This window comes from Pelodiscus sinensis, chromosome 2, assembly GCF_052426305.1.
Source record: "Pelodiscus sinensis isolate ZL-2025 chromosome 2, ASM5242630v1, whole genome shotgun sequence".
NCBI classification, from domain to species: domain Eukaryota; kingdom Metazoa; phylum Chordata; order Testudines; family Trionychidae; genus Pelodiscus; species Pelodiscus sinensis.
The window spans coordinates 20,219,924-20,244,504 of NC_143053.1; the positions used below are offsets into that span (position 1 = coordinate 20,219,924).

The 24,581-nt window shown below is 43.6% G+C and overlaps 1 protein-coding gene across 1 annotated transcript; it reads right to left on the bottom strand.

The window, feature by feature from the left end:
- Nucleotides 1–3,456: 3,456 nt before the first annotated feature.
- On the bottom strand, nucleotides 3,457–10,402 carry TRIB1 (tribbles pseudokinase 1). The gene is made up of 3 exons (XM_075920149.2): nucleotides 9,705–10,402; nucleotides 7,885–8,177; nucleotides 3,457–5,621 (listed from the first exon to the last, which is right to left on the bottom strand). Exons 1-3 carry the CDS (start codon nucleotides 10,023–10,025, stop codon nucleotides 5,153–5,155), a joined length of 1,083 nt encoding a protein of 360 aa, XP_075776264.1. The 5' UTR covers nucleotides 10,026–10,402; the 3' UTR covers nucleotides 3,457–5,152.
- Nucleotides 10,403–24,581: the final 14,179 nt, after the last annotated feature.

The following is a 24,581-nucleotide window of genomic DNA, read 5'->3' on the forward strand; positions in this document are numbered from 1 at the left end:
TTCATGGTGTGTTGCCATCACCCATACTCCATATCACCCTTTTGGTTCCTTGATTGATAAACCCACATATGTGCTCACAGCATGTCACCAAATTATAGTCTCATTCCCTTCTGCAAATTACACATTAATTAGCCATTAACAATAATAGGAGGTGTATGCAGAAATCCACACCCGGTGTGATGAGACTATAGCTTTGGTGTTCAACAAAGATATTAATCATCCACATTTTAGCGTGTGAAAACAAACTCCATTTGTCTCTGTATAATCAGGAAGATGAGTAAAACCTTGAGCTGAAAGTGCATTTGCACCCTTTTGGCCCATAACTTTAGTGTAAAGAAAAGTGTTACCTCTTGTCCTATGCATTTTATTAATTTTGGTCTTCTATGCACTGCCTACTGTTGTTAGAAACAGGATTGCTTCATACAGTTATGTTTATGTTCGTATGTGACAAGATGTAATTGATATGTCTGCTGCTCCTGCTTCAAAGCCAAATTTGGAAATGGAGTGCTGAACATCAGCTTGGTTATCTGGTTAAATACTGTAAATAAATACATGCAGAACAGAGAAAACTATCGAGTGTTCATTAAAGCATTTTAAACAGATGGTTCCAGTATGTTTCTCTTGCTATAAACTCCCATACTGAAGGATGTGTAATTTTGTGGTAACAATTTGATCAAGGCTGAAAAGTTTTCACTCTGAGAGCAAATATTTTGTAAGTTATGAACATATTATAAAAATGTTGCAAATTTTACACTTTTACCACCAAAAAAATCGAAGACTTTTCTTTTAACAGTGAAGTTTTGGCAACCGATTAATCACAATGTGGCTTTATAAGATAACTAGAAAACAGGATTTAAATAATCAAGCTATTTTTCATGTGTGAAATAACGTTTTTTTAAAAGTATTTGCCCATTCATAAAGTATTGTGTCTGTCTAAGCAATAATATTTTCTGATGGAACCTAACAGCATAAAAAATGAAGTTAAAAAAATGCACTTTTGGTTAAAAACAGAATCTGAATAGAGATTTGCATTATAAAATACTGATTAAAAGTGTGTCTTTAAAATTGCCTGTCATTGACTTAAGCCATTTTAAGCAGAACTATAGAGGAGCACATTACATAGCTTTAGAATTCAGTAAAGTGGAGGTAATTTTAAACTTGTGTGTTTTTACAAAATAGCACCATTCTTTTCATTGGCAACACAATATAAAATATATTTAATGAGCATCAAGGGTATCTCCTAAAAATTAGACCTTTATTTGAACAGATAACACTGAAAAAATTAATATGTCCAACTATGCCTATGTATAGCATGAGAAATATCACTGCTGTTTAAAGATCCAAGAACAGGTGGCTGGGATCAGCAATTTTACCCTTAACTCTGTTTGCTGTTCTTTGCCAATTTTAGCCAGAGCACTTTAAAATAATTTAATTTACATTTCTTTGCCATTATTTTTTCTAATTCCAAACTAATTAACAATTAGGATCAATTTGGAGCTGAAAAAAGAATAACGTGTATAAAGAACTGTAAACTGGCAAACACAGTGGAAACAGTGGTTTTGGTGCCAATGTTACAAGCTACTGAGCAATCTCACCTCCACTTGCACTCTCTGAAAAATCAATAGCAATTGAAGGCTCTCAGCCCAACACAAGAGGCCCTCATTGTGTTGCAGGTTCAAGGTGAATGCGATGACTAGCTAAGAAAAAGAAAGCAAGCAACTCATCCAGTCCTTGCCCAAAGGGTCATATTGGGAAATGTATGAATTGTGACTCCCTTTAAAAAAAAAAACCTTCATGCTTTGTCTAAATAAAAGTTTCTCACACCCACCAAGAAAGTTTTGGTTACTTCATATGCTCGGTCTTTCAATATGCTCTGAAACTTCATGTATAGTAACGCATGAACGATGAAGTTACAAAGCACCAGCAATTTATTCTGCGGTCAGAATGGATGTTATATTATAATCTCAAAAGCAACACTGAGGTTGTTTGTAGACATTGTTACCATTTGTGCTCATTCTAACTGCTCAATTGTCAATGCCTGTGAGAAAAAAAAGTCATGGGGTGGCCCAGCTGCTAGCCTAATAAGGGTGATTTAATTGTAGGATGAAAAAATGCTTTGAAAACTTTAGAGCATTTATCAAAGTCCAAACCTCCTGCAATTATTTGATAACGATGCATGAGGGCTTCCATGCAAGACAACACATGGTAAGGCCGTGGGTAATTCAATCAGACTATCTAGGTGTATATTTATATACCCCCTGCAAGAATAAGTTCAGTAAAGTAACTTGAGATATTTTGGTGTTTGACGTACTCTCAGCGAGCACATGGAAAATATGCCGACTGCATACATAACTAATCTCTCACAATGGGAGAATAGGTGCAGTGAAGATAAAAAAAACATGTTCCTCTGCATTGACCAATTACTTCACCTCTTCTCCCTTTTAGTTTACTCTTAAAAATGGAGTTCTGTGAAAGCTGGTATAGTTTGACATAGGCAAAGATTTTGCCAAGTTGCTGTGCTGGTAAACAGATTTAAACTCCAAGGATAATGTTAACTATGGTGAAAGGTAAAAATAGAAGCTAAGAATCTCTTCTTTCCCTGCACTTGATAATAATGACCTCATCATTCCTGAGTAGCTCACAAGGACATCTCTAAGGAAGGTACATTCTATAACCTTGGTATAATTACTATGTATATTCCTCATCCTTGTGTCCAAGAAACACAGCTATCTGTATTTTCATATCAGTTTGCGTGCCTATATCTTGTGAATCAACTAATGAAACTGGAAGCAAGATTCCTGGGTTTAATTCACAACTGACTTGCTATGTGCCCTTGGGCATTATGAGTAAAGATTGCCTTTTAAAAAAAAAAAATCAGCCCCTACTTTCAGCTGTTCAGTTTTAGCTCTAATTTCCTAATGGCTTGCACATGGTGTACTTATAGCCACCTGTGCAAAAATGAAAGCTCTCTGATATGGGAGAGCTTTGCAAGGTGCATGGTATTACGATTCAGATCCTTGTTTCTCAGGATGAGTATCTAAAAACATACATCTAAAATAGAAGTAGTTTTGAAAAAGAGCCTTAACCTCCGTGTCTCAGTTTCCACATCTGAAGAATAGGTCTAATACATCTTAACCCATTCCACAGGGCTCTTGTGATGAGATCTACTGGATTACTGTTTCCACAAAGGCCTTTGAAATCCGTGAAGAAAAGTGCTAGAAGTCATTCTGCAGTCCTTACTCAGGCATAGCTCCCACTAGATTAATGGGAATTTTGCTTGAGTGACAACTGCAGGATTTGGTGCTAAGTGGAAAGCATCTCCCATGTGACCAAACAGCTGCACGACTGTAGGTTAAAAGTATCTTTGAGACCAAAATATATTTTAGATTAATAAGTCTAAATAAGTAAATAAGCTTAACTTCAGGACACCAAAAAACAAAAAACTGAGAACAAATGTTTATGAAACCAGGTTTATTAAAACTTTTATACAAGTCAGACTTTATCATCTAGGTTTCCACATATATACATATTTACAGGTTGGACATAGTGTTTTTAGATTTTGTGGCAGCTTTTCCCACCAATATATACAGATTTACTTTTTAAACTGTATCACAGATACAAACGTCAAGCAATCATGAGAGATTTAGTGCAACAGAAGTACTTCACCCTTCTCTAATGCTCATGATTCTGTCAAGTTAGTATTGCCAACAATAATTCACATTAAACTGCTCTTTGACACTTCAGTTATTAGGACACACAAACAACAGCAACCCCCTCCCTCCTCCAAACAGTAAGATATATGTACAACGTACATGAGGTATACATAGCATTCTCACTATGCCTGGTGGTACCGTAGCTGGCCAAGGGTCAGTCCTTAAAATAACTGCATTCTTGTAGTGCCATTTTGTCAATGTACAGCACAATCATTTACCCGTTTAACACACTTTAGGAACTGTTTATATGCCATCTTAGAGAACCACTTATAATAGACATTAATATTTCCGTACATCATCAACCAGGCATGTACATGAAACAAAGCAGAATTTTTAGGCAGGACTAGGCTTTACTTATTCCTAACCCAGGAAAGTAATGATTATTTAGATGTATTCATTATCCACACAAATTTGAAATATGAATAATCATGCAAAAAATTAAGAGAGACAAACGTAGTCAGAAGCAGATGATATACCTGCATAGTCAAGTAAGAATATCTGGAGAGTTTAAGGTTCAAGACCAACCAAGTTTTTGTACAGGATTTTAAACCTAAGATGCATACTCTGTAGAACTGAGCCTGTGCAAAAACAGAAGGGTTCACATATGCTGTACAAGATATCCCTTATCTCTAAGACAAGGTGCTCCAATCCATGGTGCTGTGTTTTGGTACAGAAATATATGCAAGGACCCTTGTAGAATTATATATTCTTTGTCACAATCAGGTTTAAATAAATTAAAAAATGAATTTTATGTTCAGGAAGATTGTATTACTACCTGAACTCTCAGATGGATTTAATGTAACAAAGAAAGACAATAGTTTACATTTACTTTATGGATGGAACTTCAATAGCATCATAGAATAGCAGGATCTAGCTGACAAGTGAGCATGTAGTTGGACTTGGTGGGTCAAGATCTCTCTCCACTATCAAAGTGCACTTATAGTCAGAAAATTACTCTATAAAACTGGCAACACAGTAATCTGATTCCTTTTACTAATTTCCATGTCAGATTTGGTCTTCTCCCATTTAGACTTTTCACTGTCAGGGTTACACATTCCACTTAATACCTATGGGGAAAACTGGGAGGCTTAGCTTCTGTCTATCTGTCTTACATCACCAGTAATAAGATTCTGCAATCAAAGATCACCCGGCAATTGGGCTGTTGATGATGATGCACGAGGCAGAGCAGATTCCAGCTGGCTCTTCCACAACTGTATTGGCCCTGCAGCATTAATAGTAAGAACTTGCCAGCAGAATAAGCAGAGAAGACTCTGGATCCACGGTATAAGTCGTTGCCTGCCTTGCTTGTTTGTTTTTTAAACAGTCGCTTTTCTGATTATAGTTACACTTTAGAATGCTGTCATTTGTAACGTGGAAAAATGAAACCCTAAAAAGATGCCATGTGCGAGAACTGTAGGAGGTTCTTGGAGATTTCAGGATTAACAGAAGAAGGAACTAATATCATCATTGTCTCCATGATGTTCTGGAACAATTTGATCAGAAGTTCCTATATCCTGGTCTACGTATCCCGGTTCCAAAACTGCTTCAAACCAAGGATGAAGCAAGATCTCTGGAGCAGTTAGTCTTTCGGAGGGCTCCCGTCTCAGTAGACTGCGAATGAGACATCTGGCTTTCGGAGAGACGTGATCAGGAATACAGAACTGTCCCCGGCGGATTTTAGAAAACAGAGTACTAGGGTCTGAGTCATGGAAGGGATAGCGTCCTACGAGGAGGGTATACAGCATTACTCCTAAACTCCAAACATCAGCTGATTTTCCAGAGTAGGTCCCTGTTGTGTTTAAGATCTCAGGACTGACATATGCTGGGCAGCCATGTTTATCTGATAGAGCATCATCTTCCCCCTTGATGATGTGAGTGTCCTCTAGGCTTTCTAGTCTCAGCTGAGTCCTGAGGAACAGAAAAACAGATGTACATGTTACAAAACTGTTTTAATAATGAGCACAAAAATAACTTCATACAGCCCCAACCGCAGTACCGTGACCAAAGGGAGGGGGGAAAAAACTTAGTTGTGAACATTTAACAGAGAAACTGAGTGCTAGGCTAGATCCGATACGATTGCAACAAAGGTAAGGCTACAGTTTCAATGTTACACAATACTACATATTATGGAAAATAATGTTATTTATAGCCCATACATTGTCCAAATTCCACAATCAAGGAATACCCCTAAGTGCCATTCTACCTAGATTGTACTGGAACTGTGCTTGGTTAATTTAATGACTGTCTCCTGTTTATCAATGAGACTGCACATACAGCAGCATGCTTTTTAAAATCTCAAAGTCCGAATTTCTTTTGCACATACAGTGGTGATTAACCCTCCTGCTCATTTATATTTTCCCCCCAAATGATATTCCATGTCATGCTGCAATGGCCATCTCTTCTGCAGGGACAGGCTCATCCTAATTCCTAATTGCACAGGGAAAGTAGAAAGGTTTTACATTAGATGAGGGGCCCTTCCTCTGCTCTTGAACGGCTTTATTCTGCCTTACAGCTTAATGGTGCGTAAATACATTAACTGCAGCATGTCCTCAATGTGACTTCCTACCGTAATGTAAAATACCCATTGGTTCTGTAAACGGAAAATATGACTCAGCCTATGCTGTTGGCCTCTGATTGGCTGCTGTAGCACTAAAACACTGCACCTGTTCTTCTTAGACTAAGAGAGTCTGCCTTACACTGCTTAACCCTCATGTTACCAAATCTGATGCATACGATACTAGCCTGTACAATGCATATTTCCAAATTAGAAAGACTGTGTGTGATCTTATATTCCAGCAATGGCTGCATCTTATCATGACTGGTTGGAAAAACTGCAAAAGTTTCCTTCAGGGGAGCTTTTTTGTAGGGTAATATATATTTTTCTACTTAGAAAAAAAAAGGAAGCATTGGAACAACTACCTTGCTTCATACATTAATAAGTTAACTCAGCAATATTGTCCAAGTTAAAATTATTTTAAAAAGTGAATTTCCTTGTTTTATGATCTTAGCTATTACTAGTGAAAGAATTTAAAAAATGTCCCCATGGTGAAATGGTATTGACTCTCTGCAGTTTTTACTAGAATAATAAACTAGTTGCTTTCAGTTTTGTTCAGAATATTACCTTTCAGGTTTTGAATTGCACTATGCTGCAACTCAAGGACAGGAAACATTGCACAGAAATGTTTGTTTACATACTTTTTTCTTGTCTGAATAATTTTTTTTAAATCAGGCATAGTTCTACTGACCTAGATCTTGTAAATCTAACTTTTACAAAACCTATACTTAGGGCTAAAATTGATTAGAGACAGTGTGTGTCTGTCCATACCACAAGTAGCTCATTTAACATTTGAGTTCTCCTTCAAGTTGCAACATTTACTCTATTTAATTCATTCATTTCTTTCTGCGAGGGGAAGGGATGTCTATGACCATATACAAGCACACCAGACATGTGGCACTTAGATCTTAAATATGAAGGCTGAACTCTGTAAAGGAGGAGAGAGAAATGCTTCTACTTTCACTGTAAGTGTAACTTTGAATAGCACAGACTCCAACTACACTAGCACTGAGTTCAGTGGATATTTGCAAAAAGATAAGAATTCACCTGCAAAAATCCAGTTACAGCATGGCAGCCTGGATTCTTTACACCTTTGTTTTTAAATCAAAGTTGTTTCCCCTTTGTTATATAATGTCCCAGCTTCATTTCATTTCCTGCTTTTTTCTCATTTCACTTTGAATCTGATGTTCAAATGCATTGCATTTTTGACATCTAGATCTAGGAAGTTCTCAAATCGTTATCTGTTTGTACACCAAACAGTTTAATCGGAGCAGCTGCTGAATCAGAAAGGAATTTATGCTAGGTAAGTACACGTACACTCAAGCTCCAAGGAAAAATTAATATTTACAGATCAGAGCCATGACATGTTAGGGATACAGACACACACCCCTACACCTCACCCCAAGTGGAGTACAGGACAAGTTGCAGAGGACAGCGGGTTTAGAACCTTATTTCACTTATCTACAGTGTGTCCCCCTCTCCCCCAAAGAAAATGCCTTTCCCCTAGTTTGCGCTGAAGATTTTATAGAACCTTGATTAACTAGAGGAGAAATCTATTCAGGAAGGGCTATTCCTCCTCTCCACCTCCACGAAGACCACTCATTCAGCACAACTCACCTTTCTTCAGTAGAAAAGACAAATTTCCTGAGCTTGAGGTCACCCAGCACAATGGCCGACTGGTGGCAGTGAGCTACGGCTGAGACAATCTGCTTGAACAGCTTGGCAGCCTCCTCTTCTCGCAGCCTTTTGCAGCTCCTCACATAGGAGTGCATGTCCCCAAAGTCCTTCTCAAGGAAGACGTAGGCCCTGGTGTCCCCCAGAATCACTTCTACTACCCCAGTAATATTTTTATGAGACGGCAGCTGAATATAAGGTCGAATTTTGTCCTGGTAGTGTTTGAGAGGGAACACCTGTAAAGACAAAATTAAAAAAAAAATCCCTCCATTACTAGGTGTGCTAAAGCTTGTGTACTATACAACAAATTTCCAGGGACAATGCTGAGACAACTGGATGGAGGCCAGCCCTCAAGATAAATTATGTTCAAACCTGCCACTGAAACACTTTCCAAAAATATTCAGCTATTAGTAATCTGATGGAGAAGAAATGTTTAAGAACTACTGATGATTTTGCCTTTCAGTTACTCCGAGGTTTCACACACCAGTGATTGTGGTCACACTGTAAGTCTCAGTACGCAAGCTGCATTAGGCAAAAGGATGAAACCCACAGATGTTTAATTCAGGGAATGACAGGCAGACGGATGTTTTGTAAGGATCCGACAGTGTTCTCTTGGTGAGCTGTTAAGCTTTGTTAGAGTTACTCACATCCTAGGCCTGACTGGAATCAGTGACACACAGGGAATGTCATCATTTCTATTAATCTGATATCTCCATGGAGAAACTTGGAGGCACAGTTTACAATTTCAATTTCACTTCCTTCATACCCAGTATTACAATCATTAATACCTCCCCCTCCCCACTTTATTTTCAGTTCGAAACATGCCTTTAGGCCCATCTGCCAAGAAAGGATTAGAAAACACTCCTTATCTCATTAGAGGCAGGCAGCAGGTGGCAGCAGTAAACTCAGAGTCAGCAACCAGCCCATTCAGAAATAGGTCCAACAGACCAGACAAGCATAAGTGTGTTCTTTAAAAGCATTGCTGACATCTCATGGAAAACTCTGCAAGCAGGGCTAATCAGGAACTGTTCTATTGTGTGTCACTGACAGTAGGAGACAGGGCGGGAGCTGTTGCTGATGGAGCTCAGTTTGGCCCTTTGTTTTAAGCTAGAGCATTTGCTTGGAAGACTTGACTGTTTCCAATGTGCGTCTGCTCCTGGTATTTTTATTCCTCCCCTTACAAGCCACAGTCCTCTTCAAAGCTAACTATAGCAACAGTCACTGGGAATCCAATGAGCTCAGACGGGGAGTCTGGTAACACCCCAGTGTGGAATCTAGGCAGTGTAGGCAGAGAGCAGATCTAACTTTTCTCACCAGCAGACCCCCATGCAAAAGTCATCAGAACGGCACCCAGGTCCCTAACCACTGACCCCCTTTCCCTCCCAGCCCAGCTGCCCAAGCTCTGTGGCTGGCAGGGATCAATGGGAGCACACAGGCAGGGATGCTGGAACAATCTGTATTGTGGGGCTGCTGAGAGGCACGGAACCAGCCTGACCAAGCGGGTTTTTACCCACCAAAGCTTATGCCCAAATAAATCTGTTAGCCTTTACGGTGCCACAGGACTCCTTATCTGAAGCCACCTGTAAACCTTGGCTCTGGTGGAAACCGCTTCAAGCCAAGAGGCGCACCCCAGTTCCAGCACTGGGGGGGGGGGGGGCGCATCCCAAAGGCTGCAGCGCTGGTCTGGGCGAGGGAGCAGTAACCGGGCTCCAACCCCCACTCCCCTTAGGCTGACCCCGCCGCGGCCGGCAGCTGGCGCTTACCTTGCAGCGCAGCTCCTGACCCGTGTGGATGTTGAGCGCCCGGGACACATGCTCCCTGTCGGCCAGGGGCAGCAGCAGGTAGCCGGCGATGAGGCTGGGGCTCGGGGCGCTGCCCGGAGAGGCGGGGGCGCAGGGCGAGCCCGGCGCGCTGAGACAGTCCGCGGGGCTGCTGGGGCACTCGGAGAGCCGGGGGCACTTGGGCGCGGGCGCGTCCTCCCCGGCGCCGTCCGGCTGCAGCAGCAGGCGCTTGGAGGGGGCGCCCCGGCAGCGGGCGGCCGGCAGCAGCAGTCCCGGGCTGCGAGGCTGCGTCTTGCGGCTCATGGAGACGGAGCGCGCCGGCGGGGCAGAGACGGAGCGCGGCCGGGCAGGAGCTCTCCCCGGCCGGGGGCGGCGGGCGCCCAGCGGGTCCCTGCGGCAGGGGGCGCGGCTGGGTCTCCGAGGCGGCCGGGGCTGCGGAGCGAGTCGGTGCCTCTCGCCTCCTGCTCGGCGAGTGTGTGAGCGAGCGAGCGAGCAGCCAGCCCGGGCTGTGCCCTCCCGGCGTGACTCACCCCGCACGCTCACGCGCAGGTTATCTGTCGGCGGGGCAGGGTTGTGCAATGGCGAGCAGAGCACAGCCCCCCCCCCCCCTACTCCCTTCCTTTCTCCCCACCAACCCGGTCTCCCCACCCCCTGCACCCGGGCACCGCGCGCCGAGCCGCAGCCTGGGGCTTTTTTCCACAGCCGCTGCCAAGCGCCGGGGAGCTTAAAAGTTCCCTTGACGCAAGGGGAAGTGGGCAGGGGCCAAAGGAGCGAGGCCCGCTCTCATTGGCGCGCCCGCCTCATTCAGGACACCGGGGATGACTGAGGAAGACTGGGATGGGCGAAAGCGGCTCTCGTGTGTCACCCAGACAGCAGCGAATGCCGCGGGGGGGGCATGCAGCTCGGTGTCATCCATCAGCAGGCCATGCAGGGGGGGCAATGCTTGGATCTCTGTTATACTCCAGCAGTGCATGGACCTTTGTTATACTCCAGCAGTGTATGCAGTGTGTGCGGGGAGAGGGGATGCATGGACCTTTGTTATACTCCAGCAGTGTATGCAGTGTGTGCGGGGAGAGGGGGGGGGATGCATGGACCTTTGTTATACTCCAGCAGTGTATGCAGTGTGTGCGGGGAGAGGGGGGGGGATGCATGGACCTTTGTTATATTCCAGCAGTGTATGCAGTGTGTGCGGGGAGGGGGGGATGCATGGACCTTTGTTATACTCCAGCAGTGTATGCAGTGTGTGCGGGGAGAGGGGGGGATGCATGGACCTTTGTTATACTCCAGCAGTGTATGCAGTGTGTGCGGGGAGAGGGGGGGATGCTTGGATCTCTGTTATACTCCAGCAGTGTATGCAGTATGTGCGGGGAGGGGGGGGATGCATGGACCTTTGTTATACTCCAGCAGTGTATGCAGTGTGTGCGGGGAGGGGGGGATGCATGGACCTTTGTTATACTCCAGCAGTGTATGCAGTGTGTGCGGGGAGAGGGGGGGGGATGCATGGACCTTTGTTATACTCCAGCAGTGTATGCAGTGTGTGTGGGGAGAGGGGGGATGCTTGGATCTCTGTTATACTCCAGCAGTGTATGCAGTATGTGCGGGGAGGGGGGGATGCATGGACCTTTGTTATACTCCAGCAGTGTATGCAGTGTGTGCGGGGAGGGGGGGATGCATGGACCTTTGTTATACTCCAGCAGTGTATGCAGTGTGTGCGGGGAGAGGGGGGGGATGCATGGACCTTTGTTATACTCCAGCAGTGTATGCAGTGTGTGCGGGGAGGGGGGGATGCATGGACCTTTGTTATACTCCAGCAGTGTATGCAGTGTGTGCGGGGAGAGGGGGGGGATGCATGGACCTTTGTTATACTCCAGCAGTGTATGCAGTGTGTGCGGGGAGAGGGGGGGGGATGCATGGACCTTTGTTATACTCCAGCAGTGTATGCAGTGTGTGCGGGGAGAGGGGGGGATGCATGGACCTTTGTTATACTCCAGCAGTGTATGCAGTGTGTGCGGGGAGGGGGGGATGCATGGACCTTTTTTATACTCCAGCAGTGTATGCAGTGTATGCGGGGAGAGGAGGGGATGCATGGATCTTTGTTATACTCCAGCAGTGTATGCAGTGTGTGCGGGGAAGGGGGGGCGGGATGTATGGAACTTTGTTATACTCCAGCAGTGTATGCAGTGTGTGCGGGCGGGGGGGGGGGCAATGTATGCAGTAGGGATATTAAAAGTTGCGTAGTACGGTGGCCCATACCATTAACTCATAAGCAGCAGCATGCAGTGGGGTGGGAGAAGGAGGTGCATGCAGCTCTCTGACACTCTTCAGCAGCATATATGGTGTATGTCTTTGGTGGGGGAAAAATGCCTGGACCTCTGGTATACTCCAATGTGCATGCAGTTCTGTGTCACCCTTCAGCAGTGCATGGGGTGTGTAGAGGGTGTGCAATGCATGGACCTCTGTTGTGTCATATTTCAGCAATATATGTAGTGTGTATGTGTAGTGTGTATGGGGGGGATGTGGCTCCTTTGTGCCATATTCCAGCAGTATATGCAGTGGAGTAGGGGGAGAAGGATGTATGCAGCTCTGTGTCACCCTCCAGCAGGACTTGTGGTGTGTGTGCAGGGGTGCATGTAACTCTATGTCACCTTGCAGAAGTGCATATTGCCTTGTGTCCTACTCCAGCAGAGAATGCAATACCTTGTCATAAAGCAGCAGTGCATGCAGCTGGGCATTGCCAGAGGCTGACATCTGTCACAGTTCAGTATTGCATGTATTTGTGTGTCCAAGTGAAAGCTGTTCAAACAGCAATGGATTCATCCTCACAAAACTCTGGTGAGACAGAACAATGTCACTAATATCATTGTAATGGGGGTGCAGAGAGATCAAGTGACTTGTGACTTGCCCAAATACATGCAGCAAGGCTGTAGGCAACACAACTATAAACTGTATCTGGATCTCCTAAACCACTGGACACTGCCCTTACCATAAGACCATCCCCATTACACCTTGGAATCATCTCTTGCATTGACACTCTCCGCTGTACAAACTAATCTTGCAAGTATAAAGCTCCGGAACTGCATTGCATAGGATTCTGCTGTGTTACCTAGCAACAGTGTATGCACTGTGGCTTTGCATGCAGTTCAGATATAATCTACCAGTAAGACATGCAGTTTGGCATGGCTCTCCTTTCACATTCCTACCATGCAGGCAGCTAGGCATTTGAAGTGATGGTAATATCTATGGCCATGCATTAAATTAGGTTTTACAGTATTTGTTCCTCATATCACTGTGGCATTCCATGCAGTATGATACAGGGTTTACAATTTGTTTCACTGACTCTCAGCACTCGTGCTTTAAAAATTGCTCCAGCACCCCTGCCCTCACAATGAATGTGCAGGTGTAAGATTAAACACTTCGGGTTCATCTACACAGCAGGCCTTAACTTGAAATAAGCTACACAAATTGAGCTAGGTCAATTGCATAGCTTATTTCGAAATTCGGGGAGTCTACACAGCACCTATTTTGAACTACAGCACTCTTCCTCCAACTTCCCTTACTTCTCGTACATTGAGGGTTACAGGATTCAGAGTAAGAAGTCTTCCAGCTTGACAGTATTTCAACATTATTTCAAAATACCTGCCTGCTGTGTAGATGCGGACTAAGTTATTTGGAAATAATGCTAGTTATTTTGAAATAATGTTGCTGTGCAGATGCACCCTTGTACCAGTAACTACCTGATTATGAGCTGAAATCTGATCGTTAGACATGCAAATGGATGGATATAGAGGCACGAATTGCAGAGACTGCTTTGTTTGCTTGTTTTGAAAATGTGTCTTTAAAAGTAGCTTTACTATTATTTCTACCTACAGTTTTTATGTAGCTGGGAAACTGGCAGAAATTTTAAATGCTTATGCAGTGGTTTTGCATATGACCAAAAATATTTACTATTTGTCATGCTTCTGTTCAAAAAAGTTTCAATGATGCTGTCACATAGGTGAAATAATACCTTGTGACTTAGGTGACTGATCATACCCAGTGAATTTCAGCATTAAACTGAACAGCTTGCCAACCACCTGAAGGCTGAGAATGTTAGCTCCAAATTAATAACAAAATTGATTGGCAGAAATCAGGAGGAGCTCACAGATTATTTGCAAATGGAAAAAAGAGCAACATAACTGACAAATCTTCCCTACAGATAGTTCAGCCAGCTCTAGTTTTGACAGAATTCTTCAGGAGGAAGAAAAACTAAAATGTGCTATTTGCACACACACAAATTCTCTGTCATACAGCACTGAGACTTGGATAGCAGCACAGTGGGCCTCTCATCTATTAAACTGTATCTTCAATTAGTGTAACCATCAGGATTCTAGTCTGCTAGTTTGTTTTAGCAAAAATATGCTAATAAGCTAAATGAGGTCTTTCCCATCAGGAAAGTCAACATTTCAATGAATGCAGGTATTTGTCGCGATTCTTAATAACCACTCTGCAGCATCATATATGCCTGCAGCTAATTTCGATGTATTTAAAGAAACACATGAAACTCTTGTGTTGGATGACTCATAGCATAACAGGCCCATTAATGTGTTTGAACATAAGAACCATATGTCCAACAGGGATTTCCCAGGGGCTGCATTTTCTCTGCTTTCAGAAACATGGTTCTGTTAAAGATGTGCAGATTGTTTCTGAAGCAGTTCTCTTCATCTCTTAAAACATGCTACTTTGTGTTCTCTCTCTTATAGATGAAATATGAGTGAGAATCTGACCTTTTCTAATTCTGGGAAGTTTCATTTGGCTTGTAGGATTATGCTTATTCAAATAGGAGGTTATTCTCTACATTTGAAATAGTGTTGCTCTACAATACTTTTTTGGGGCAGTTTTGTGATATTTTGAAATGATGTTGCTGTGTAGATGCACCCTTGTACCAGTAACTACCTGATTATGAGCTCAAATCTGATCGTTAGACATGCAAATGGATGGATATAGAGGCACGAATTGCAGAGACTGCTTTGTTTGTTTGTTTTGAAAAGGTGTCCTTAAAAGTAGCTTTACTATTATTTCTACCTACAGTTTTTATGTAGCTGGGAAACTGGCAGAAATTTTAAATGCTTATGCAGTGGTTTTGCATATGACCAAAAATGTGAGGATGTGAGGATATGTGAGGATGCTCTGCAAAAGATCAATAGCGTTATTTCTAATGCAAAGATGACCTATTGTGAAGGTTGCTATGCAAACTATGGATGTTAAAATGTGTTTAATTCAGTAATCGTGTAACTGCTGAAAATTTCAGCAGTTACATGGTTAAACATGGGGTTACAGTGTGGGGTGGCTCCTGCCTGTCACCCAACTCTGCTGCCACTGTATCGGAGGCAGCAGTGTGGGGGTGGGGAGAGTGAGGCAGGCAGGAGCCCATGCACATATGGAGCTGGCTTTTAAGAGGCAGCAGCACAGGGGAAAGAACAGGTGGCTTTGTGGGAGCCAGTGCACGCAGGGGGCCATTTTAAAAGCCAGCTTCCTGCACACACCGGCTCGTGCCATGCTCTCCCTCACGTAGGGGTGAAGGAGTCCTGCGTGTAATCATGCATGTTAACTAATGAGCCCAGGTTCATCTGTTAACCATGTATACAATTACACTTTCACATCCCTAATGCAAACACATAGTATGAGTTCCAGTCCCAAAGAAGTATGAGTTCCAGTCCCAAAGAGTTACAGTCACCATGAAGGGTGCCTTAAGACTATGACAGACATCATCTTTCTATCCAAGTGCAAGAAGATGGACATCGTACCCAAAAAGCCGTTTAGAATATGTGTTAGTTACTTAAGTCTTTGCCAACCTGTATTTAGCTATGACACTGGGGGTGCCTTTCCAGGCCTGAAGACGAGTTCTGTGTAAGCTCAAAAGCTTGTCTCCCTCCCTGACAGAAGTTGATCCAAAGAAAGATATTACCACAACCACAGTTTCTACAGTCTAGACAAATGGACAAAAGATGGAAGGGGTTTGGAAGCACAGAAGGGAAATGACAGAACAGCAAAAAACTCAAATCTTCACTGCCCCGTCTGGTTCTTCATCTACTAGACCATGCTGCGACCCCAAGTAGCCAATGAGATTACTCAAACCGGGTAACATTTAATGCATATAGAATGGTCTTTTCAGACTCAAGGCCTTAGATCTGTAAAGAGTTCAGAGCAGGGAATGTATCTTCCCTTGTTTCTGTGATGTTCCTAGCACAGTTTTGGGCAGTCAAAGTTTACAATGATTAACAAGTGTACAGCAGCAGTAAAAGGACAGACATTAATAAACACATTTTAAAAAGAATGAGTATCAGTATCAGTCATACTTGTTTGGTGCTGTAGAGTTGTCAGAAAAGATCTATATTTTCACCCTCAATATTTCTGCCACAGGCTACACTATAAAACTGGAAATAATTTCTGTACACTTGTGCTGTTTTGACTGATTCAGGAAATGCCTGAAAAAATGTATGCAAATTCTCATTATTTAGTGCACCTGCATAGCAACATGTTTTTCTGCTGTAGCATGCCAATGTTCAGTGGGTGACAGTTTGCCCTGTTTAGCAATGGACTTGAATGGTGATATGCATGCCTGTGATCAGGGGTCTGCTAAAAGGACTACGCAGAAGATGAAGTCAAATAAAAGACGTGAAGACCTACACAAAATGTTTGAGCATTACACATTTGCAGATGCACTGAAAGCTAAAGGTGATGTCTTTCCTTTAGGCTGTGTCTAGATTGGCAAGTTTTTCCGCAAAATCATCTGCTTTTGCGGATAAACTTGCCAGCTGTCTACACTGGCCGTTTGAATTTCCGCAAGAACACTGACGATCTCATGTAAGATCGTCAGTGTTCTTGCGAAAATACTGTGCTGCTCTCGTTCGGGCAAAAGCCTTTTTCCGAAAGACTTTTGCGCAAAAGGGCCAGTGCAGACAGCACAGGACTGTTTTCCGCAAAAAAGCCCCGATGGCGAAAATGGCGATTGGAGCTTTTTTGCGGAAAACCGCGTCTAGATTGGCCACGGACGCTTTTCCGTAAAAAGTGCTTTTGCGGAACAGCATCCTGCCAATCTAGACGTGCTTTTCCAAAAATGCTTTTAACGGAAAAGTTTTCCGTTAAAAGCATTTTTGGAAAATCATGCCAGTGTAGACGTAGCCTTAGTGTTTGTGACTGATTTTAGACATTGTGTATGACAGGTTTTTAAATCATTAAGGGTATGTCTACACTACCCTCCTAGTTAGAACTAGGAGGGTAATGTATGCATACCGCACTTGCTAATGAAGCCCGGGATTTGAATTTCCCGGGCTTCATTAGCATAAGCGGGGAGCCGCCATTTTTAAATCCCCGCTGCTTCGAACCCCGTGCAGCGCGGCTACACGGGGCTCGAACTAGGTAGTTCGGACTAGGGTGCCTATTCCGAACTACCGGTACACCTCGTACTTCCTCTTCCCACATTCTCCTTAGGTCAAATCAGCTCCAAGAATACTAAAACAAATCAATTTTACCATCTTAGGAAACACTAAGGGTGAAATTCACTGTTGCTCAACGGGCCAGCATTCTGCCTAGGTGGCACTTAAGTTCCACTTAAGAACTATTTGAGGACTTCGGAGGTGCACAGACCTTTGGCTATTTACTCCTGTGTCGTGGACCCTTTGTGCAGGCTAATGCAGTAACAAAGTAGCTGCAGGTCCATTTTGGCACATGAGACCCTACAGAAAGCCCTGGCATTGCAGGATGGATCAGGTGCAGACAGTCAAGTGATTGGGGTAGGCATTGCTGCTCTTCTTCACCACTTCAGTGTCATAGGGGTGTAAAATGAACATAGATGGTAAGGCTGCTCTAATCTGCCAAATTGGCCCCTGAAACATCCAAATAGGCCAAGGATGCATCTGGCCTGTGTGCCTGCCCAGGGATGAGTTTCACTCCAACTTTTATCTATGAATGTTCCCAAGGGGTTTGTTTAATTCTGTGAGCATCAAGATGGGTAATGCTGTAAAACCAGGTCAGCGCAAAAGCGAATTTACAAACTGAATGCACTGATGCCAGGAAGAAATATTGAATGTGTAGATCTGTATTACTGTTAACACCCCATAGTAATTAAGTATTATGAGCCAAATCCTCAAAAGGATGTGTCATTCATGCACATACCCAGATCTGTGTACCTGACCAGGGGGGGTTGTGTATCTAAATTGACATGTATGCCCTTTGTAAAAGCACCTAATTTTATCATTTGTTCGTGGAAGTACCCACTGTGTACTTAGTGTTTGGAAAGTGCTTATGTTACCAGCTCCAAGGAGCTATCAGTATGAGGATGTAACAAAACCAGGCTGTAAAGACTAAATCCTGCCCTGGAAACAGGCGATAAAAGCAGGGTGCCCTGCTGTGTACGCTGCTACCGGATTCCTTAGTGCTAGGGATTCCTCACTTGCAGCTGAGGTAACTGCTATGGAATTCACACTGAAGCTCTTTGGAGCAGAGGCACCCAACAGCTCACCTTGCAGTCAGATAGCACTTTCTGCTGACTGTGGCATATACATTTGATTACCAGAAAAGATCTAGCAGAGTACAGAAAGTTCAGGACATGGGTGAAAGGCCCCTCCCTTTTCCAACCCTGAACACCTACATGTATTTTTAACTGATATAGATATTCTTCACACTTCTTGCTTGTCTTTTCTGGCTACATTTACTGACTCTGCTAGATCTATTCTGTAAAAAAGCAGGGAGGGAGTTCCTTGGTGGGCAGTGCTTGTCTGGAATTCTTTTACCTTGATTTGCTATTTTATTTATTTACAGTAACTTCTGTGGGCTCTCCTTTGTAACACTTACTCTTGCTCTGCTCTCTGCCACCCATGTTTTCCTAGACTCAGAAATTGTTTCGGCAAATCCAGTTTCCATCCCTATTAATCTTTAAGTAAAACTGTTTGAGACAATACGACTGCACAACCACTCGTGTCTTTCTTCTGAAATGCGTGAGACCAACATGTTTCATTTCATTCAGTAATGTGTCTGATGTGCTGGTCAGAGTAAATCTAAATTGGATAGGTCACTTACGATTGATGTGACTGCCATGGCAAAAAACAAACAAAAAAAGGAAATAATAATGTTAGTGATCAGCCAAAAAAACCATGTCACAATTACTTGAAGCTAAAATTATAAAATATATAGATCTGGAAATGTTTTAAGCTAATATTAAATTACCATTCAAAATATGAAAAGTCAAATATCTTATTTTTACACTAAAAAGTGTAGATTAATAACCAGCAAAATCACCATATTCTCAATGCATGGATTTAGTTTACTTAGTGTGATAAAGACCATGACTTCTTATACCAGGGGGAAAAGACATAATAAGTCATGTTTTCTGACATGGAAATCATGTCCATGGCAAACATACTAGATTTATAGCTATTAAAATTTATTAACAAATTTTATGCTAAAACAAGATTTCACGCACAAAAGGGGAAACACAGTAAAATTAACAACTTAAATATAATAGCATTCTTCTGTACTGCCTCAATTTATGCAGGTTTCTTAAACTGGAAGTGACGACCCCTTGGAGGTGACAAGGCTATTACTTGGGGGTCTCAAGATCTCAGCCCTGTGCCTGTTGCGGCTCAGATTGTCAGCCCTTTTCCCATATTACATTTAAATTAAAAATCCCTGTTTATAATTTATAAAGGGGGCAGTAACCCTCAGAATCTTGCTGTAGGAAAAGGATCATCAGTACAAAAAGTTTGTGAACCACTGATTTCTGGCCTACTGCAGATTTGTCCATTGTTGCTCAGGTTCTTTACTCAGGGTTTTAGTTATTTATTTATTCATTGGAAATAAAACAAAAATGTACATTTTATTGAAATGATTGCATTTTTTCAAAAAATAGAGGGTTGTTTTTATGAAGTTAATTTTTATTATGGATTCCTTAAAAAAGGGATTGTTAAAAATTAATCTTTAGTGCATTTTTTAAAAAAATGAGAATCCCAAGAAGTATATTTTTTCTTCATCCCTCTAATCTCATCATTTGCTATGTTTTGAAAAAAAATTGCCATAGTCAATTTAGTTTCCAATAACATTGTCTTCTAGTTTTCAAACCTTAACTACAGGCAGTCCCCGGGTTACGTACAAGATAGGGACTGTAGGTTTGTTCTTAAGTTAAATCTGTATGTAAGTCGGAACTGGCGTCCAGATTCAGCCGCTTCTGAAACTGATCAGTTTCAACAGCGGCTGAATCTGGACGCCAGTTCTGATTTACATACAGATTCAACTTAAGAACCCCAGGCATCTCCAAGTCAGCTGCTGCTGAAACTGATCAGCGGCTGATTCCAGGAAGCCCGGGGCAGGGGCTTCCTGTAGTCAGCCACTGGTCAGTTTCAGCAGCGACTGACTTGGGGACGCCTGGGGCAGAGCAGCTGGGGTGCTGCTGGGTTGGTCCAGTAGCGCCGCCGCTCCTCGGCGCTACTGGACCAACCCAGCAGCACCCAAGCTGCTCTGCCCCAGGCGTCCTGATTCAGCCGCTGCTGAATCTGACCAGCAGTGGCTGAATCAGGACGCCTGCGGCAGAACAGCTGGGGTGCTGCCCGGTTGGTCCAGTAGCGCCCAGAGCGGCGCTACGGGACCAACTGGCAGCGCCCCAGCTGCTGTACCACAGGTGTCCGGAGCAAAGCCATGGAGCACGGGGGCAGCGGGACAGCCCAGACGCGCCGTGGCTGTCCTGCTGCCCTCGGGCTCCATGGCTTTGCTCTGCTTTGCTCCCCGTCCCCCTGGTCTGCAGACCAGGGGGATGGGGGGGGGGCAAAGCAGAGCCAAGCCGCGGAGGACGCGGCCAGCTGACAGCTGTCAGCTGACCGCGCGCTCCGCGGCTTGGCTCTGCTTTGCCCCCCCCCCCCCGTCCCCCTGGTCTGCAGACCAGAGAGACGGGGGGGGGGGGGGGCAAAGCAGAGCCAAGCCGCGGAGCGCGTGGGCAGCGGACAGCCCTGTCCGCTGCCCACGTGTTCCGCCGCTTTGCTTCCTCTCCCTGGTCTGCTGGAGACCAGGGAGAGGAACGGCCCCGTTCATAACTGCGGATCCGACATAAGTCGGATCCGCGTAACTCGGGGACTGTCTGTATTCAGTTAGCTGTGCCAAAACACAGCACTACTCCAAATGTTTCCATCTTATCTTTTTTCTGTTAAATTTATTGAAAAGCAATCCTGATCCAGGTTCATTCTATGTTTCTGGCTCATCTTGGTTCAGTCTCTTTCAGCATTCACTCAGGATACGTCTACAATACAGAGTTTTGTCAGAAAAACGGCCATTTTCCCTGCAAAACTTGAGGAACATCCACACTGAAATTGCGTTCTTCCGCAAGAAAATCGAAAGAACAGAGGGGTTTTTCTGGCATTGCTAATCCTCTTTCTATGAGGAAGAAGCCTTTTTGCAAAAGAGCTCTTTTGCAAAAGGGTGTGTGTGGACAGGGAAGAAGGAGGTCTTTCGGAAGAAGAGGAAAGAAGAAAAAGCACAGGTGCCCTGGTGGCCATTCCGTCCATAGCAATCACAGCTTACATATGAGAGAGCGTTTATTTAGTTTGGATGCTCTCTTTCAAAAAAGCGGATCACTTTTTGATGCACTTTTGCAGTGTGGACGCTCTCTTTCAGAAGAAGTTTGTTTGGAAGACCTCTTCCAAAAAAAGCTTCTTCTGAAAGAAGCCTGAATTCTAGATGTAGCCTCACTTGTATCAATTTTGAGGACTATACTTGATTTGGTGATTCTGTCTCTTTTCTTCTGTTTGGTTTTATGAGACGCTATCCGATTTCAGGCACATCCCATTTTTCTGGCATAACCAAACCCTTACATTGGTTTAAGTTATGAGAAGAGGAAGCTATATACCGAATTTGCTAGTCCTATATTTTACCATTTAGAACAGGGGAGGCCAACCTGCGGCTCGTGCAAGTCTTCACCCCTGAAAGTGCGACTCGTGAAGCATCCCCCGCAGCTCGCTAAGCTGCCCCATGCACTTCTACAAACGGCCCCTGGTACTCACTGGGTGCAGGGGAGCCATCTGGCACTGCAAAATGGTGGCGGCCGGTGGGAGCCTGATGTGGCCAAAAAGCCTAACCCATGGCTTTTAAAGGGACAGCGTCTTTCTTTTTTTTTTCTCAACAATTCTGGTGCAGCTCTTCATATTTTTTTTGCTGCTGTTTAGGCTCTCTTTGTTTAATGGGTTAGCCACCCTTGGTTTAGAAGTTCTTGATCAAACAGACAAACTAACAAACTCGCTAAAATATATAGTAGATCTGGAAATGTTGTTAGATATGGCATTGGCAAGAATATAATTCTTTCAGGAGGCTGATTGTTACCAAATCACAATGATGCGAATCTCATGAATATCATCTTCTGACTGCTCTTTTCCGGTCTATAGAGCATGAAAGCTTCTTCTGTTATTTGAGGTCTCTTTGAAATTCTCACATTGGAGGTTTAGATTTTAAACTTCACATCATAATTTTTCTCCAGAAGTTGATTGCATAAGTTAGAACAGTGAGAGTGTGTCTTTCAATTTCTTTTCTAGTCAAGATGATATTATTCATTCTGAGTTTACAGACAAACAGTTTCTTTGATAAACTCCTTGTGCCATTCAATTCACATGCATGCTTTCAACCCCTATTTCATGGATGGGAATAAAATCAACATAGCATCTTAACACAAGCTGCACTTTAAGGACCTGATCCTAAGGCACATGCTTAAGTGTGTACACAATGGATGAAATCCCCTCACTGAAGTTAGGGGAAAAATTCCCATTGATTTCAATATGGCTAGGATTTCATCCCATGAGTAATCCCATTGAAGTATTTGAGGTACTCAAGACTGTAAAAAGTTAAACACGCACATTGTATTTTGGCTGCTCAATGATCAATCACGTTTCACCTCTGATGTCTATTGATTAGCAACTCTGAGCAGACAACAGCCTCTCTCATCTAGGCATGTATTTTTCTTCTGAGAATTAATTTGGCAAGAATTACACTAATGATTATTCCATTAAAAAGCTTTCCCCTCATACAAATAGTATCTCATGGTCAGAAAAATAACTATTTGTCCATGCTAGCATTTGCCATTTTACTTGCAATCACAGAATTTATATCAACAGACTAAATCTGCATTTGCAGTAGGGTGCTTTCTATTTAAAGCTACACACTGTAAGGAGAAGAAAGTAGGAAGTTACTTACAATTACACAGCACTTTTCATTCAGAATCTCTGCTCTAAGGCACTTCTCTTTCTAAATTACTAGATTTTACCTATTATTGAAATGCAGCTAGCCAGTATACAACATAGTACAGCCCAACATACAACCTGGAATTAGTATGCATAGATGTTTAATCAAGAAGGTGATGAAAATCTAGTTAAAGCAAGAGTTGAATTTAGACAGGACTCAGTAAATTCTCAAGTTCGAGAGCTTTGCCCATGATACTAAGGTTTAAACTCTCTACTCTTAAACAAAGTGTCATGGACTATTAGTGACCATAGGTAGTCAGAAGTTCTGTTTGGCATCTCATCAGGAATGAGCAACTCCAACTAGTCTCTGAGCATACTAAGGCATTATTTGGAGACTGATTAGGAAAGAGTGCCATCTTCTAAGTCAGTGGTTCTCAAAATATAGACTGTCTTGCAGGTAGGCCGTGGGCTCGGGGTTGGCTCCCCCCGCAGTAGCGGGGAGCCTGAGCTGGCACTCCAGTCCCTCCCTCTCCTCTGCCCCATGAGGATGAAGCTCTAGGCCAGCTTCCCACAGCAGTGGGTGGGATGGGCGAGACTCACAGGGCAGATCTGGTTTGCGGGATAAGGAAGCAGCTCAGTGCACTGCCGCTTCCCCTCCCATCCCTGGGGGAATGGCAGCACAGGAAACCACTCACTTGGAAGCTTTCCCCTCTGCTCTCATTAACCAGAATCACAGCCAATGGGAGCAGCAGTGGGCAGTGCCTGGGAGTGGCAGGAGGCATGGAGCTAGATAAGCGCCCTCCCTATGCCCAGATAGCGCACTCCCATCACCCACCCTGTACTCCTCTCTGGCCGACACCCACACCTTTACTGCACGCCTGCACCCTCCCTCCCAGACCCGCCACCCTCATCTCATTACTGTATCCTACCTCCTGGCCAGATCCCGAACTTCCACCCCGTCCTTTACCCATTTTGTCATCATGGCTAGTGGTCTGCGGAAAGGTCTGTGTTGAGGGGAGTGGGCCGCGGGCCAAAAAGTTTGAGCCATCAACATTATCAGCCATCAGCGCCCCTTCCTGCAGCCCCATTGCTTGCCTTGGTGGTTTTCTTTAGAAGCACTGACCTGTCGTGGGTCCTCCATTCGTCCAGGCTGGATAAGCATAGAGCCCGGGAGTGGTAGTGATGCACATATTTTTGTTCCACATGCATGTTCTTATCAGCATACATCTGTGGTGGCTGTTTTGTTCTTCCAAGAAATCCAGGCAAAATTACTTTCCTAACTATACAGTGGGCACGCTTCCAACATCCTAACTTTGAAATAAAGAACTCTATTTTTTCAGAAGAACCTTTCCAAGAAAGATAACTTTTAAAATGGCACCCACTGTAGGGCACTATTGAAAGTTCTAGGGTTGGACTGCATGGATTTGTTTGCCTTTTTTTTCCGACCAGCTATACCTTAAATCACTTATAGCCAAACCCCACGAGAATCTTTAATTTTAGTGGAATGAGAGGTGCTCTCGGTATCTCTTTAGGAACAGACTATTGATCTGTATGCCTCCAGCTTGGAAACAGGTTGAGGTGTGTGTGACTTTTCTAACGTTTTTAGGGCATCTCTTTACAGAAAAATGCTAAATTCTGATTTTCTTTCCTATAATCTTGTTGCAAAATT